We start from the raw sequence: 14469 nt of genomic DNA on the forward strand, positions 1-14469 counted from the left end.
AGGACACCACAGAAGCCAAGCTTGGGCTACCTGTGGTTTGATTGGCATAAACTCTCGTCCCCCTACCCCCTCCCCCCTCCCCCAAAGATTATATATCTTGTTAACGGCGTATGATTGAAGTGATTGATCAATACAGACTATATGTAACAGCATTTAGCAGGAACAGATTTATTTATATACACACAACACTCTTCAATATTATTCGTTTATTTTTTCTTTGGTCATATTCTGTTGCTAATTCCAACTGATCCTTTAATCGTTAAACTGGTTCGTCTGGTTTTAGTGCAGGCACATTCCTGAGGAGTAAAATAAGTCCAGATGCATATTGAAATGTCAGAACAATAAATGGTGTCTTTCTGCCCCATGATCAGCCATGACCATAGAAAGCCCCCCCCCCCCCCCAAGGATATGATGACCTTATCTACTCTAACGCTTGACATGTTTGACATGTTTGTTCCTACAACAAATAAACTCTTCGTTTAGACTGCTCGGTTAAATCTATCCTGAAGTGCTTGAATGTGAGGCTAGATGGACAAAAAATCTATTGCTCCCGCCAACATGGCTGCCGCTTGACAAAGATCTGTTGCACCGTGTCACACCGAATCGATCGCACCGTGTCACACCATCGTCCAGATAAAACCTCTGACATATGACTAACATTTATGTCTCGTAGGGAAAGGCAGAAAATTGCAAACGAATTGTTCCTAGTATTAAAATCCAACCTATCTCTATTGTTTGATGTCGGGTTTGAATTTCGATGTAAAACCTGTCCCGGGTCTTGAATCTCAATTAGCTTTCAGTGGATGAAGAATAACTACGTGGAAATGCCACTGTTAAATCCCATTTACGCTATGTATTTTTATTTTTTTAAAGATACAGATACCTTGTCGAGGGAATCTATTCTTCTTGAGGCTCTTTTGTTTCCCCCTCTTTCTCAGTTTCTTCCTCCTCCTTCTTCTTGTCTTTCTTGTTCTTTCTTCTTCGCCTTCTTTTATCCTTTTTCCCTCCCAGATATTTCCAGTCCCTTGTTAAGATTGCTTTAATAATATCTTCAGGACTCCTGGATCTGGCGATTCCTTTCAGAATTTTTTCAAGAATTGGGAATCTAAAACAGAAAAGGAGCATTATCAAACAAAATAGGATGCAGTCTCTGTTCGTCGGCACTTGAACACTTACAAGCTGTCAGGAATATGTTCCAATAGCTCTCTCCATTCGAATGATGACACCAATTCCTGGTCATACTTTACTTCTTTCAATTCCTTTCCAGGTTCTAACGAAGAACGAACTTTCGTGGCAGTCTTTGGAAAAGCCGCTGAAATCAGAAAAATATATCACGTGACTGGTTGCTATAGTACTTTTGCATTGGGGCTGTGCAAGAAACTCAGAGATTCCTCTTGTCCTTCCTAAATTGGTTTAATTTTGTCTTATTTTTATTGATTAATGTAGGACCATACTTCCAGACATCGAGTGCTGAAACCGTCGTATGGCAGCGCGAAGCATTTACGGCTACGCCGGAGATTTCGACCCCGACACCGCTATCCGAGGACTTACAGACTGATCAGGAAGCTCGGCCAAAGCCTAAGGGAGAGGTTAGTCGGCCCCTAGGACCGTAGTCGATGATTAACCCCTTGCTATGACCAGCAAGGCCCGATATGTTGCCTGTTTCCCTCATGTCTTACCATGCAAAGGCACTCCTTTCCATGTGGGACGTATTTTGAAACCTTACATGACTTCAATTCAATTCAATTCACCCTTAAAATTGTCATGCGTGTGCGTAGCTGGCCACGTTGCTTGTGTCACTATTGTCTTACCCATGCTTCGACGTGTTTCGGAAAACTAGATACGAAATATATATCTGATTTACACGCAAGTCCAGTTAATCTTATCCTTTGCGGGAAAACGTTATAAGAAAAACGCCATTTTAAAGCATCGATGGAAAGGATATCGTTAGCACCATTACGTCACTAGTTTATGTGATACGAGTAAGAAACGAAAGATCCCACGTTTCATTGCACATCAAATATTTTCAACTTGTCTTGATTTTAATATGTTAAAAGAAGACATCCTTAGTTAGCCAATCCGTCAATAGGCCCTTTGCAGCTCAGTAACCACGTGCTGATTAATTTACTGAGAGCAAATGAATGAACATCTTGATTCCCATGGATGAAGATTTACTGAAGAGCTAACACACTTTCTACAACCTGTTTCGAGAGATCGTAATAAAACTGCACTTGGTAACACACTGGATACACATCGTTTCATTCAGTTTTTTACAGGTAGCTAAAATTCTGCTCTCCAGTACAGACACTGTGACCGTTAACTTCAAAGGGCCTATTATATAGTTACGAGGCATTTGTGAAGAGTCTGAAAAATTATAAAACTACTTACCACACAGTCGTCCAACGAGGACCACTGTAAAGATGGCCAAGATAATGCCTTTCATCCTTACTGGTTCAAGTCTGTAAACTTAGAAGAATAGCTTGGGAAAATAAGAAATATAAAAATACAATATACTAGAAATTGTACGAAAACTATGCGTGGATGACCAATTTCTCCAGTGTTTTTCCAGAAGACTTTTTCTTCGGCAATCAATAAAGACGAATAAAATGAAATAAGATTGACAAAACTTAAGAAAGAAATTAATAGGGCGAAGGCATTTAATTAACCCCTGAAATAAAAAATACTAGTCAACATGTAATAGTCAAAAAGACACAAAAGAAAATAATGGAATTAGGGTCTACTAAAGTGTATTAGTCTATCACTCTATTTACCTGATAAAATAAATTTATGTAATATTTTTGTAAACAAAATATAAAAAACTTGGGGAACGATCAAAACATCGATGATTCGATTCAATAAATAATTTTTATAAAGATTAAAATCTGGTTTTTTTTTCTTTTACACATATTTTTGCAAAAATCGCGCATTCAATTCACTGAATTTATATCATATATATTACTATGAAGTTTGACATTAAACGCTCTCTTTTCTTGGTGTTTGATAATATCGTTGTAAGAAAATGGAAAAAATATAATTATGATCACTTTTTAAGGAAAAATAATAACATGACATATTTTTATCTTACCTGTTTTAGTGCCCGACTTCGTTTGATTTGACCCGTGGTTAGGCTTTGTGAGAATATTTATCACAAATACATGATTTATGCATGTCAAAAATGTTGTAACAAGTTTTGGATCATATGAAGATGTCACTCTTACCTGCTGGTATCGTGTTATACTTTAACGATTCATTGAACTGTTCAAGGGATAAACCATTTACTATTTACATCAGCGTTTTTTCTCTCGTATGAATAGAGAATATAATGTAGGCAGGCAGGCAGGCAGGCAGGCAGGCAGGCAGGCAGGCAGGCAGGCAGGCAGGCAGGCAGGCAGGCAGGCAGGCAGGCACCAAACAGGAAAGTATTTTCATTGACGTTTTGTCAACAAGGAAGGGGAAAGGGAGAAAGACTAATAGTGGGAACTCACAAGAAACGCTCAACTTGTTTTCTTCCATTGAGAGCCTACATTTCATCTGGTCAGCACTGACTATCAAACAATCTAATTATATTTTTGCAAAAATCGTGCATTCAATTCAATTTATATAATAATAATAATTTATTAAATTTATATAGCGCTATATACATTAACTCTATAGCGCTTAACAAATAGGGGGGAAAATAAATATATACAAAAAAAATTTAAGTGTAAAAAAACTAAGAAGGTGAAAAATCATAAACTATATTAATAGCATATTATATAAAAAATGTTCAGTCCATTTGCAAAACTCAACATATGCAACAATCACTTAAAATTTAAAATAGAAAATATTGAGAATTGTAAGCATCGCGGAACAGAAATGTTTTAAAGAGTTTTTGAAAGTGATCAAAATTAGTAGATGTTTTAATTTCTCTTGGTAAAGTGTTCCATAGACTGGCTCCTGCAAATGCAATAGATCTTCCACCAAAGGTCTTGTGTTTGATTTTGGGTACTATAAGATCGTTATTTCCATCAGCTCTCGTTCCTTTCATGGGTTTTTTCTTCGTCATCTCCTCCAGGTACGATGGTGCAAGACCATTTATTGATGACTTGTAGGTTAATAGCAGAAGTTTATAGTGTATTCGATGTCGTATAGGTAACCAGAGAAGCTGTTTCATGACTGGTGTTATGTGTTCATATTTGACCCGTTGAGAAACAAACTGTAATATATATCATATATATTACTATGAAATTTGACCTTAAACGCTCTCTTTTCTTGGTCTTGATAATATCGTTGTAAGAAAATGGAAAAAATATACATTGATCACTTTTTAAGAAAAAATAATAAATGGCATATTTTTATCTTACCTGTTTTAGTGCCCGACTTCGTTTGATTTGACCCGTGGTTAGGCTTTGTGAGAATATTTACCAGAAACACATGATTTATGCATGTCAAAAATGTTGTAACAAGTTTTAGGTCATATGAATGTGTCACTATTACCTGCTGGTATCGTGTTATACTTTAACGATTCATTGAACTGTTCAAGGGAATTAATCGTTTACTATTTACATCGGGGGGCTGGGTGAGTGGGCGAGAAAAAGAATGGTCTCCAATTCGCGTTTTTTCTCATATGAATTGGTTCTATTTTGATTAGATTAACTGAACATCATATTTTTTGAAAAAAGCTTTAGTCTTTGGAGAAAATCTGTGAAGATAACTAAAGAATAAAGTCAAAGTTATTGTTTAAATCAGCACGGTAGGCAGGCAGGCAGGCAGGCAGGCAGGCAGGCAGGCAGGCAGGCAGGTAGGTAGGTAGGTAGGTAGGTAGGTACGGTAGGTAGGTAGGTAGGTAGGTAGGTGGGTAGATAGGTAGGTATGTAGGTAGGTAGGTAGGTGTAGGTATATAGGTAGGTAGATAGGTAGGTAGGTAGGTAGGTACGGTAGGTACGGTAGGTACGGTATGTAGGCAGGTATGCAGGCAGGTAGGCAGGCACCAAACAGGAAAGTATTTTCATTGACGTTTTGTCAAAAAGGAAGGGGAAAGGGAGAAAGACTAAGAGTGGGAACTCACAAGAAATACTCAACTTGTTTTCTTCCATTGAGAGCCCACATTTCATCTGGTCAGCACTGACTATCAGATAATCTAATGCGCATGCTCCCAAACCCGGCTCTATAGATGTTACTGATGTTACTCATACATATACATGACGGCAGGAAAAAATTCCATCTCCAGGGAAAAAATTGTATGTAATTTAGGCTTAACAAGTCAGTTATTCATGCCAAAATACGGCTCACAAATTACACTGAGATTTTGTAGGTATCAGGACATCTTTATTGATATCTCAGTACTAATAAAACCTACAGTATTCCAATAAATGTTCACATTCAATGACTAAGTTATTGCCAAGCAATATATCATTTATAAATAAGTGACCGTAAAAGTGGCTCACTAACATTGCATTAAGTTAAAGAAGTATGGTAAAAAGATGCTTTGCGCATGCAAAATATTTAATTACGATCGTGGAGAACAAGCACATGGATCTAGGATTTTGGTCGTATGATTGAGATACCTTCTCTAAAGGGAAGAACGAGTTGTTCAACCCTTTGATCATGCTTCACCATCTGGTTGAATTCATGAAGTGCTTGCCTTCTAGAATCATCAGAGTCGTACAACAAGGCACAGAGCGAGTTATCAGCGAGAATAAAACCTGAAGGTGTGAGCATATCCATGGCGAGTTTATAGTACGAGATGTACTGATCTTTAGCTGCATCGAGGAAGATGATATCAAACTTCTCTTGTGCTGACTTCATCTCTTTTATTACCTCTACAGCATCACCGACCTGAAATAACATAAACGATTATGAATTGCACATTAATGATAGCAACTTTGAAGATGGCAGGCTGCGTGTGCAAATTTCAAGGCATTTCTATCTAAATTTTCGAAAGAAGCACCTCAACGTATACTTCCCTGGATAAACCCCCTGAGATGATGAAGATTATGACAATGATAAATGTTCATGAGAGGTAACTCCCCGGAGGGGTCAGTGTAAACTGGTCTTACTTGCCTTAAGTGTCAGCTTGTGTGCTTGTGCTGAGCCAAGGAATAGTTTAGCTGCAGAGGATGCAATTGTCGGATCAAACTCGATGGTTACCACCTCCCCATCAGAAGGAAGACCCTCAGCGAACGCCATGGCAGACATTCCCGTAAAGGTTCCTATATCCAACACACGCTTGGCATTACCAATCTGAGCCATCATCTTCAGGAATTGTGACTCAAGATGTCCCACCATGCATGGTGTAAACATTTGTTGCTGTTCGGTTTCTATGGCAATCTTCTGTATATCCGCACTGGGTACTTGTGATACCTTACCAGCATAATCTTCCACGCCTGATGAACAACAAATAGCTTAGTAACTAGAGAATTAGTACGGACTCCGGCGGATACACTGAAGTTGGAAAATAAGGGAATCAAGAGAGGCGTAGTATCGTATACTCATCTCTCATCTGTGGGGTCATGTGAGTAGAGTTTATTAGATCTCTCTCCGTTGATTCAGTCGTGGGGTTTTCTCATTGTTTTCTTATTTCCTTTCCTATACAAAAGCCTATATTAGCCGTGCCCTGACTTAGATCAGCCCAGAGGTTGTTTCAGGATTCAATCTGTGAGTTAGCCATGCCCTAACTTAGATCAGTCCAGAGCTTGTTTCAGGGTTCGATCTGTGAGTTAGCCGTGTCAGAATGAGTATAGCAACATACCATTATACAATACTTTTTGAAAGTGGAATGCATAATCCAATAAAAGTATCTCACCTGAATGGCATATTTCGTTGGGTTCAAACTCAGGCGGATGTGGTGTGTCCTTGGCTTGTTTCAAAGCCAAATTAGAAACGAACCCCTTGTTACGTTTCTTCTGCACTGCTTCAATCCACTCTTGGTACGTAAGGGCTTTCCTTTTCCTGCCGTCATTTTCTAAACCATTCTCACAGCCATTTTGAATGTCCACGTCTTTTTCTTCTGGTAGTTCTTTATTGACGCCTCCGACTGTTGCCGGATCTTCAAGGCCGACTTCTTTACAGTGGGCTTCGATTCCAAGCCCTTGTCTTGGGAACTGCTGACAAATGTCTCGGTATTCTTGCAGCCTTTGTTGAAGGAGATCTAAAGGCATATGGTTGAGGTAACCACAGTTTCCAATACCTTTTGGTATCGGTGCAGCCAAGTTACCACCTCTCTTTTCGATCATCTTCTCCTGTGCTTTGAAGATCTTGAGACTGTCGTCCATGATTGGATGCCACAAAGACAGTTCAAGACCGCTAAGGAGTTTAAGAATGCGGTCCAACTCTTCTTGGCTTATCCAGTCTTCACAGAAGGAAAGATAGGCTCCAAAACCCATGCCTGTAGCAACAGCATGTCCGTGAAGCATCCCTGCGGGCAGCTCGTACCCAGGGCTCCACGTGTGTCCGTAAGCATGAGGACGACATTGATGTGTCTCCCACAGGTTACCATACTCTGATCGCACGTATCTGATACGATACAAAACATTATTTATCAGTACGCAATAACCTTTTTATGACCCATTTGTAAGGCTTAGTTTTCAATCACCAGCTTACCCTTCAAGAGCTTTCCCAATGATGAGATCACAAACTTTCCCAAACGTTTCGCTATCTCCATCAAAGCCATCCATTTCAGTGCCAAACTTGGTCCATATGAGGGCAGATGAAACCTGTTCTAACAGGTTAAACAACTCTTCATCCTTAACTACAGCCATCTTGACGATCTCTGCTATTCCATGTCGAATCCAGCCGTGGTGCAGAGTACGGAAGAAGCTCCTGTCGGTCAGGGTAAGGACAGGTGGATGATAGGAACCGTATAGGTTCTTGAAGCCAAAGCCATCACAGCAAGTACGAGGAGAAGGACCAGCATCGATTCCAGACACTATACTGGTACATAACATGACGTATGGGGTGTTACGATGGTACAAAGCCGTAGCAAAACCAGCAATGTCCGATATCACTCCCCCACCAACAACAAGTATGGGCTGATTCCTGAAAACTTTGATCTTCTTGAGAGAGACCAACATGTTTTCCACGTTGGAGATGTCCTTGTCTACCTCGTTGCCTGGGAAAACCAGTTTCCATAGTTTGATGTTGTGAGTGTCAAAGTAAACCTGGATGGATTCACCGTAGAGTTTCTCGACTTTGTCGTCGATTATTGCAACGCATCTTGATAAAGAAGAGAAAAGGAAATAGTTAGTTCATGCTCAATCGAGGAAGCAAAGTAAGCGGCTCACTTTACAATGGTGAACGTGTTTGCTGACCTACTGAGGGAATAATTACAATGAACTATTGAAGAAATACACGCGCGCGCGTGCGGTTATAAAGCACGCAGGGATTGGCAAAACACAAGAGAAGTGTTAGGCAAGCACGAAGAGAGGCACGCGTCGTGAACCCTAAACACAGCACACCAAGCAAGTTTTTATTTCTTTTATGAAATGGAAATCAGAAGCACTCCCAATCAATCAAAACATATATAATCATAATATGTTGTACATTGACAACAGCAAGCTAATAGTGGAATTGCATGCTCTACCTGCCAAAAGGGTGGTAGACATTCTTCAATTCCTTGTTAGCAGGATTGAGCACATCATTGACAATCTTGATGGTGGTAGTGAGTGTCGTGCTCATAGTACTCTCTATAACAGATGCGTCAGGTTTGGCCAGGACATATCCCTCACAGCTACGATAAATCGATGTTGGGTATACAGCATGAGGATCTGCCTTCTCGAGGTACTCGACGCTCTGTTGGTAACATTCAGGTAACCCATTCTCTTGCAGGACGTATCGGACTGGTTTCGTCGCCAGTGAGCTTTCAGAAATCAATTTGGAGATGTTGTTCCATTCAGTGAGTTTATCGGTGTCACTAGTGACCCTGAGTGAAGGCAAGAACAAAAATGTTTAGTCCCGTCTTAAGAATACCCTAAGGCTCTCTCGCGATAACGAATCATTTGATCGAAAAACACTTTAGCGAGAGAGCTTCTAGAACCCATCCAAGACTTGAATTTGATTCATTGTATATAAACCAGACCATCCGGAATGAACCTCGTGTTCATCGTAAGTGAGACAAGTGCGTACCTTGAAACAAGATCGGTGAGTTGTTGCAGGACACCGGAGGTTGGCTGGTTGTAGAAATACTTCAATTGCTTGATGAGAGCAAGTGAGTCAAGATCGGCTCGGAACGATTTGGCCAATTCTTTTGAGAAGACGGCAAGACGTGACGTGTTAATAAGAAAACTACTGATTCTTGGGTTAGAAAAGATCTTCAAAGTCATTTCTTCTACTGTTACTTGCGGTCCGTCAAGAAACTTCCATGTAATCTCTGCTAACGCCTCGATTGCTGAATGAATCGTGTCCTAATGGGGGAAAAAAAGGAATCAAAATCAGTATCAAGGAATTGATATTCTGAAATGTCGGACAATTTTATTGTGAAAGCAAAATATTTTATGTTCGAACAAGAATGCAAGTCGAAGAAGTTTGAGCTGACACGGCGTGGCTTGTTGATGCATGTATTCTCAACTCATTTGGCCTTCACTGCGGGGACTGAAAAGAAGCACCTGTATTCATAATCTTTGTGTCTACATCTAAATACCCCGGGAGTATGAGTTTTCTGCCGTGTCGCAACGAGATAAGGGGTCCGAGTACGTTACATCCACACTGAGGAACACCATTAGTAAAAACCACATAGAGAAAAATTTAATCAACAGGACGTCGTTGTTATGTCGGCATAAGAAAACAGGGTTTTTTTTCGCCTCGCACTTTCTCGTGTTGTTTTTTTGTTTGTTTGGTTTTGTTTTTTTTTTTGTTTTTTGTTTTGCATCTACCTCACTAGATGCTACACTGATTTGTTATATAACAGCTTTTGAAAATGAACTCAGGCGTTCACATTATCATTCATAACGTGGAACATGGCGGACGTTATTAAAATTTCTGCATCAGTTACGATAGACATAATATAAACCAGTTACAGTGACGTGTGTCATGCTATGTAGTTCTTCATGATCATCCTGAGGGTACGAACAGAGTGGATTTGTCACGTTACATTATCGCGGCCATGTTGGTACCATTTAACAAAAGATTTCTCACTAGCATCCATTGTTAACGGTACCACAATAGCCGCCATGTTTTTGTCTTTTAACTCTCTTGGGAATGCTTGCAACACATCATTAGAAACCTTCCTTAGAAGACAATAGCGGTCGACCAACTAGATAAAACATAAACAAAGCCGTCAATCTTTGTTTCTAACAAAAGTCGATCTGCTGGCCACAAATGTTCGTGCAATGATTCTTTGAATAGGAATGCTGTTCAGAAACTAGTCACAATGAAAATATCCTATCTAACTCGGCCAGGAACTCCAAATCGCGATATCTTGTGCTAGAATCTCGGCAATTCCGAAATCCTTCAATTTAACAACAAAAAATGCAAGAAAATTATAGAACAACAAAAAAAAAAAATTATCAAATTTATGAAGAATAAGAGCTGTTAGTTAATGTAATAAATCTAACTGAGCTATATTTAATAAACGTAAAATCATCCACACTTGAGTAACAATAGATGTAGAAATAATGATAAGTTATAGTGCTTGGGAACGATGTATTTCATAAGTGCTACGCGGCCCACATATTCTATCTTAACAATAGATGGTAAACTGTTTTATATATATATAGTTGAACGGAGCATTTCTTTTTACGGCAGGATGTACGCTACAAATCAAAGGAAAACGAACAATCCTGAAACATAAGATAGAATGCACATTTTGGATAATCACGCGATGTTTATATTGCATAAGATTGCATAATTGTTACATAACAGTCATGGGTGGGCACCGTTTGGAGCTAACGCTGCGGAACTGTCGTAGAAAGAGAAAAGAAGTGCAGAAATATGAAAAACCCAGAGAGATTCGACATCAATTAAAATGTTTGCCTGTTTGCACCTACAGGTGATAATTAGTACTAACTGTTAGGTTGCATTTATCAAAAAGAAGGGGAAAGCTTTCAATCTCAGGATTTCAATGCGTAAAAGAAAACATGCAGCTTATAGAATTAAATAAAAAATATGATAAAACTACTATGCTTTATGAAAATGTAAAGATCGTGAATTAGAATAACAAACCTATTGAATCCTATATAATAAAAAATAAATAAATAAAATTAAAGAAACTGTTAATAATGTAATTATTTAGATTTTTCACTTTACCAAGATTTCTGTAGTCCTAGTTTCATTTTCTTCATAAAATGTTATTTCTTTGGTGTCACAGTCAGAAAACGGTTTAAGCGACAGCGTAATAGTGGACATTTTTCTCAGTAGTGTTGGTTTTTGTAGGAACTCCAATTTCACCTTGTAGTTGATAGTAGTTTCGATAGTGAATGACCAAGTAAGTCGGGGTAGACACCTGTGGCTAGGCATCACATTACATAACACAAAACGCTAGTGCAATATTAACCAATCGACGAAAGGTCAATCCATGCGCATGCGTGCGCAATGTGACCTGGGATGTGACCATGTTGATGGAAGTATATATTAAAGTTGCTATATTTAGTCATTATTCTGGCCAGTCAGGCGTCACATTTTCCGAAAGAACGGGAAGATAGAATATTTAGTTGAGGACCACTAGTTTATCAGTAATTCAAGTTACTGTCATGAAATGTAGTCGCAATATACTCTATTCTACACTTAACCGGGTAATTCGGCCCATCGCACATACATCAACCATTGGCCCAATCAAAAGGATCTAGTATTGCTTTCTACGTCTCCGATTGGCTCAGCTTATTTTGAAATGATTGCAGCTGTTATGTTGGACCGTATTCATCGAAGTGAGGCTCGATCGCGTCGACTGACCAAAGGCTCTTTCGATCCGATGTAATGTGTTCAACTACATCCCTCTCACCACCTTACAGGCAGATAGTATATGTAAGATGGTATAGACGTTAAGCTCCGTTTACACTGGCGATTTTTGCGGCGATTTTTGTGGCAATTTTTGGAAATATGAAATCTTTTGTCTTATCCTTCAAAAGAGACATTCGTCTAGGAAAATCTTGGTATCCTGAAAAAAACTTTATAAGTAAATTCTTTACCATTATTATTATGGACAAAATCGCAAAACAATCGCAGCAAAAATCGCCACGAAAATCGCTAGTGTAAACGGAGCTTAATGTTTACGTGCATTAACATTGTGATGATAATGTGCTAACCACAACAATAGGTTTTGTAACTTTGTTTTGTTGGATTGTCGAATTTCTTGTTGGCAATTTAAATTACAATTACAGTGGCTTAACTTGGTCTTTGTCACTTATTATAATGACTTTGTTTTACGGGCCAACTAAAATCACCCTAACCAAATTTCGTCATCGTATATGCCCACCTATTTATTTAGTCACGTAGATACTGTAATGATAAAGGTACAATCCATACAAAATTTCCCTTATTGTATCACTGATCCGCGCCTAAGTATTCTGATGAAGGCTAACAAACCTGAGAGCTATACTCTATCCTGTTCAAGCTACACAAAAGTTAAAAAGAAAGCGCTGTGATTGGTCGAACGACCAGTGATTATGAACTATAAATTTTGATTGATTACGAAACGATAAGTACTGCGCCTAAGATGAATAATTGAAAAAAATATCATATTTTGTTATTACTCTTTAATTCATCTATGTTTCTTTCGCTCAATAATCCCTTGATTTACAAAGCATTTTATTTTTGCTAATTAGGAACGTATCTAATTTGCACTTGGTGATAAAATAATCCCCCAATTTACAAACCATTTTATTTTTGCAAATTAGGAACATATCTAATTTGCACTTGGTGTGTGCCACAATACAGGGACTGACTTCCGGAAGTTGCGCTAGTTTACGCTGAGGGTTTTCAACAATCTGGAAGCTTGAAGGGGAAGAGGGGTGTTGATGTAAGTATGTAATGACAGGTTCGTTTATGACCCATTGTATGAATGGAGGGTCTTCGATGTTAAGATGATTACAGCTATCTAGACCCAAGCTATTGTTATGCAAAGTTTGTATTCTATTCTTTATGAGAATGTAGAGTCCCTTTTTCATATCCTACACTAGTTCAGTCTTTCAAAAAAAAAACAAACAAAAAAAAACAAACAAAAAAACCAAAAAACAACAACAAACAAACAAACTTTGAGCACCTGTTAAACTTAGCAGATATTCACTGATTTGAACATCAATCTTAAGAATGGGCTTTGACCCTTGAAGCGTTACCAGGTAATTAAGCTCATATTATTCACTTACGTAACTCTATAAACTACAATACTGTTTGGCTCGAAAAAACCTAGTTTATATCCACGGAAGATCTATTAAAAATATATAGTCCCGAAAATCAGGAAAGTATACAAAAGGGAATTTAAATTCCGACAAAACAAAAACGACCGAGGTATTATGGACTCGGCTACACTGCATAATCAAGCCTGTACAAACCGGTTTCGCGTACGGTTCGACAGACCAAGATGCTGTATTCCAACAAAATAAGCTAGAGGCGACTTGCAATGAAGCACAGACGATAAAATAAAAATAAACCATAGGGATTTAATAGTCGCTACTAAAGAATTAAGAAAAAGTCTTTGAATAGCGAATAGAATAAAAAATAATTCTTACTTACCTGGTATGCGTTGCAGTCTTCATCTATTTGGTAGAAGGTGATTTCTTTTGCTAACTTAACTTTGTTTTCTTGAACACCATTAGAAAGACTCCTCCAAGATGATTTGTTGTTGATCTTCGACATGCTGGCTGGCGGCAATTTGATTCCTCAGTGCAAGCAAAACGATCAGTTCAGTGTTTATATGAGGATAAAGGGGATAAGAAAGATTGCATAATGGTTTGGACGATTTTATCATCGTCTCGTCAGCCAATGAGGATCGAGCAATTTCTTTTGAATTTTATTGTTCTATTGAAGTCCTAGTAATCAATGTCCAATTCACAATTCTCACATTAATCTGTTAATGGTTTTAGTCTTCTTAATGAGAAATCATCATAAATTACGCTAAGTACACTTATAATGCCTGTCATTGTTTGCGCTATCTTAGTTAAACTTGAACTTTATTCACTTCTTTAGTGTCAAAACATTCTTTACATTGACTATTAGCGCAAATATTTGAAAGGTTGAGAGGTTTTGATCTCATGAGATGGTCTGTTTAGTGAACCAAAACTGATTGTAATTATATGCATACGAGCCCATAAATTAATGATGAATGAATATTCATTGGGTATCTGTCAACACGTTTACAATGAATATAAACACGTGCACAGCAAGACGAAAACTCACAACACCACTAGAAAGGAACTTCAAAACTAAACGCCCACCAACAGGCTGTAACCTGGATCAGGTCATAAGAAAGATAGAGCAGGGAAATCCATGATGCCATACTTATTGTAGAACAACACTCACGTGTCCATGGAACCACCTCGGAACGTGGGGGGATAATGCAGC

At 38.5% G+C, this 14469-nt stretch overlaps 2 protein-coding genes and 1 long non-coding RNA gene across 5 annotated transcripts; 1 reads left to right on the forward strand and 2 right to left on the reverse strand.

Annotated features, from left to right (window-relative positions):
• Nucleotides 1-152: 152 nt before the first annotated feature.
• On the reverse strand, nt 153-3286 carry LOC116290211 (uncharacterized). 2 transcript variants are annotated; one of them, XM_089024815.1, is made up of 5 exons: nt 3086-3286; nt 2389-2466; nt 1177-1312; nt 884-1105; nt 153-296 (listed from the first exon to the last, which is right to left on the reverse strand). In XM_089024815.1, the coding sequence occupies exons 2-4, from the start codon at nt 2441-2443 to the stop codon at nt 898-900; spliced, it is 399 nt and encodes a 132-aa protein (XP_088880941.1). In that variant the 5' UTR covers nt 2444-2466; nt 3086-3286; the 3' UTR covers nt 153-296; nt 884-897. The 2 variants fall into 2 exon arrangements, with proteins under 2 accessions (XP_088880941.1, XP_031553079.2); XM_031697219.2 differs by having other exon boundaries at nt 2389-2479.
• On the forward strand, nt 1307-14031 carry LOC116290212 (uncharacterized). The gene is made up of 3 exons (XR_004196418.2): nt 1307-1589; nt 12807-12928; nt 13725-14031. It is a non-coding gene; the product is annotated as an uncharacterized LOC116290212 (long non-coding RNA).
• Nucleotides 5353-13764, reverse strand: LOC116290210 (uncharacterized). Of its 2 annotated transcripts, none has more exons than XM_031697218.2 (7): nt 13642-13764; nt 9103-9380; nt 8561-8899; nt 7582-8193; nt 6785-7494; nt 6043-6365; nt 5353-5817 (listed from the first exon to the last, which is right to left on the reverse strand). In XM_031697218.2, the coding sequence occupies exons 1-7, from the start codon at nt 13762-13764 to the stop codon at nt 5518-5520; spliced, it is 2685 nt and encodes an 894-aa protein (XP_031553078.2). In that variant the 3' UTR covers nt 5353-5517. The 2 variants fall into 2 exon arrangements, with proteins under 2 accessions (XP_031553078.2, XP_031553077.2); XM_031697217.2 differs by lacking the exon at nt 13642-13764 and adding an exon at nt 11221-11367.
• Nucleotides 14032-14469: the final 438 nt, after the last annotated feature.

This window comes from Actinia tenebrosa, unplaced genomic scaffold, assembly GCF_029948245.1.
Source record: "Actinia tenebrosa isolate PJP-AT-01 unplaced genomic scaffold, QUT_ActTen_1.0 PGA_scaffold9__36_contigs__length_13948895, whole genome shotgun sequence".
NCBI classification, from domain to species: domain Eukaryota; kingdom Metazoa; phylum Cnidaria; class Anthozoa; order Actiniaria; family Actiniidae; genus Actinia; species Actinia tenebrosa.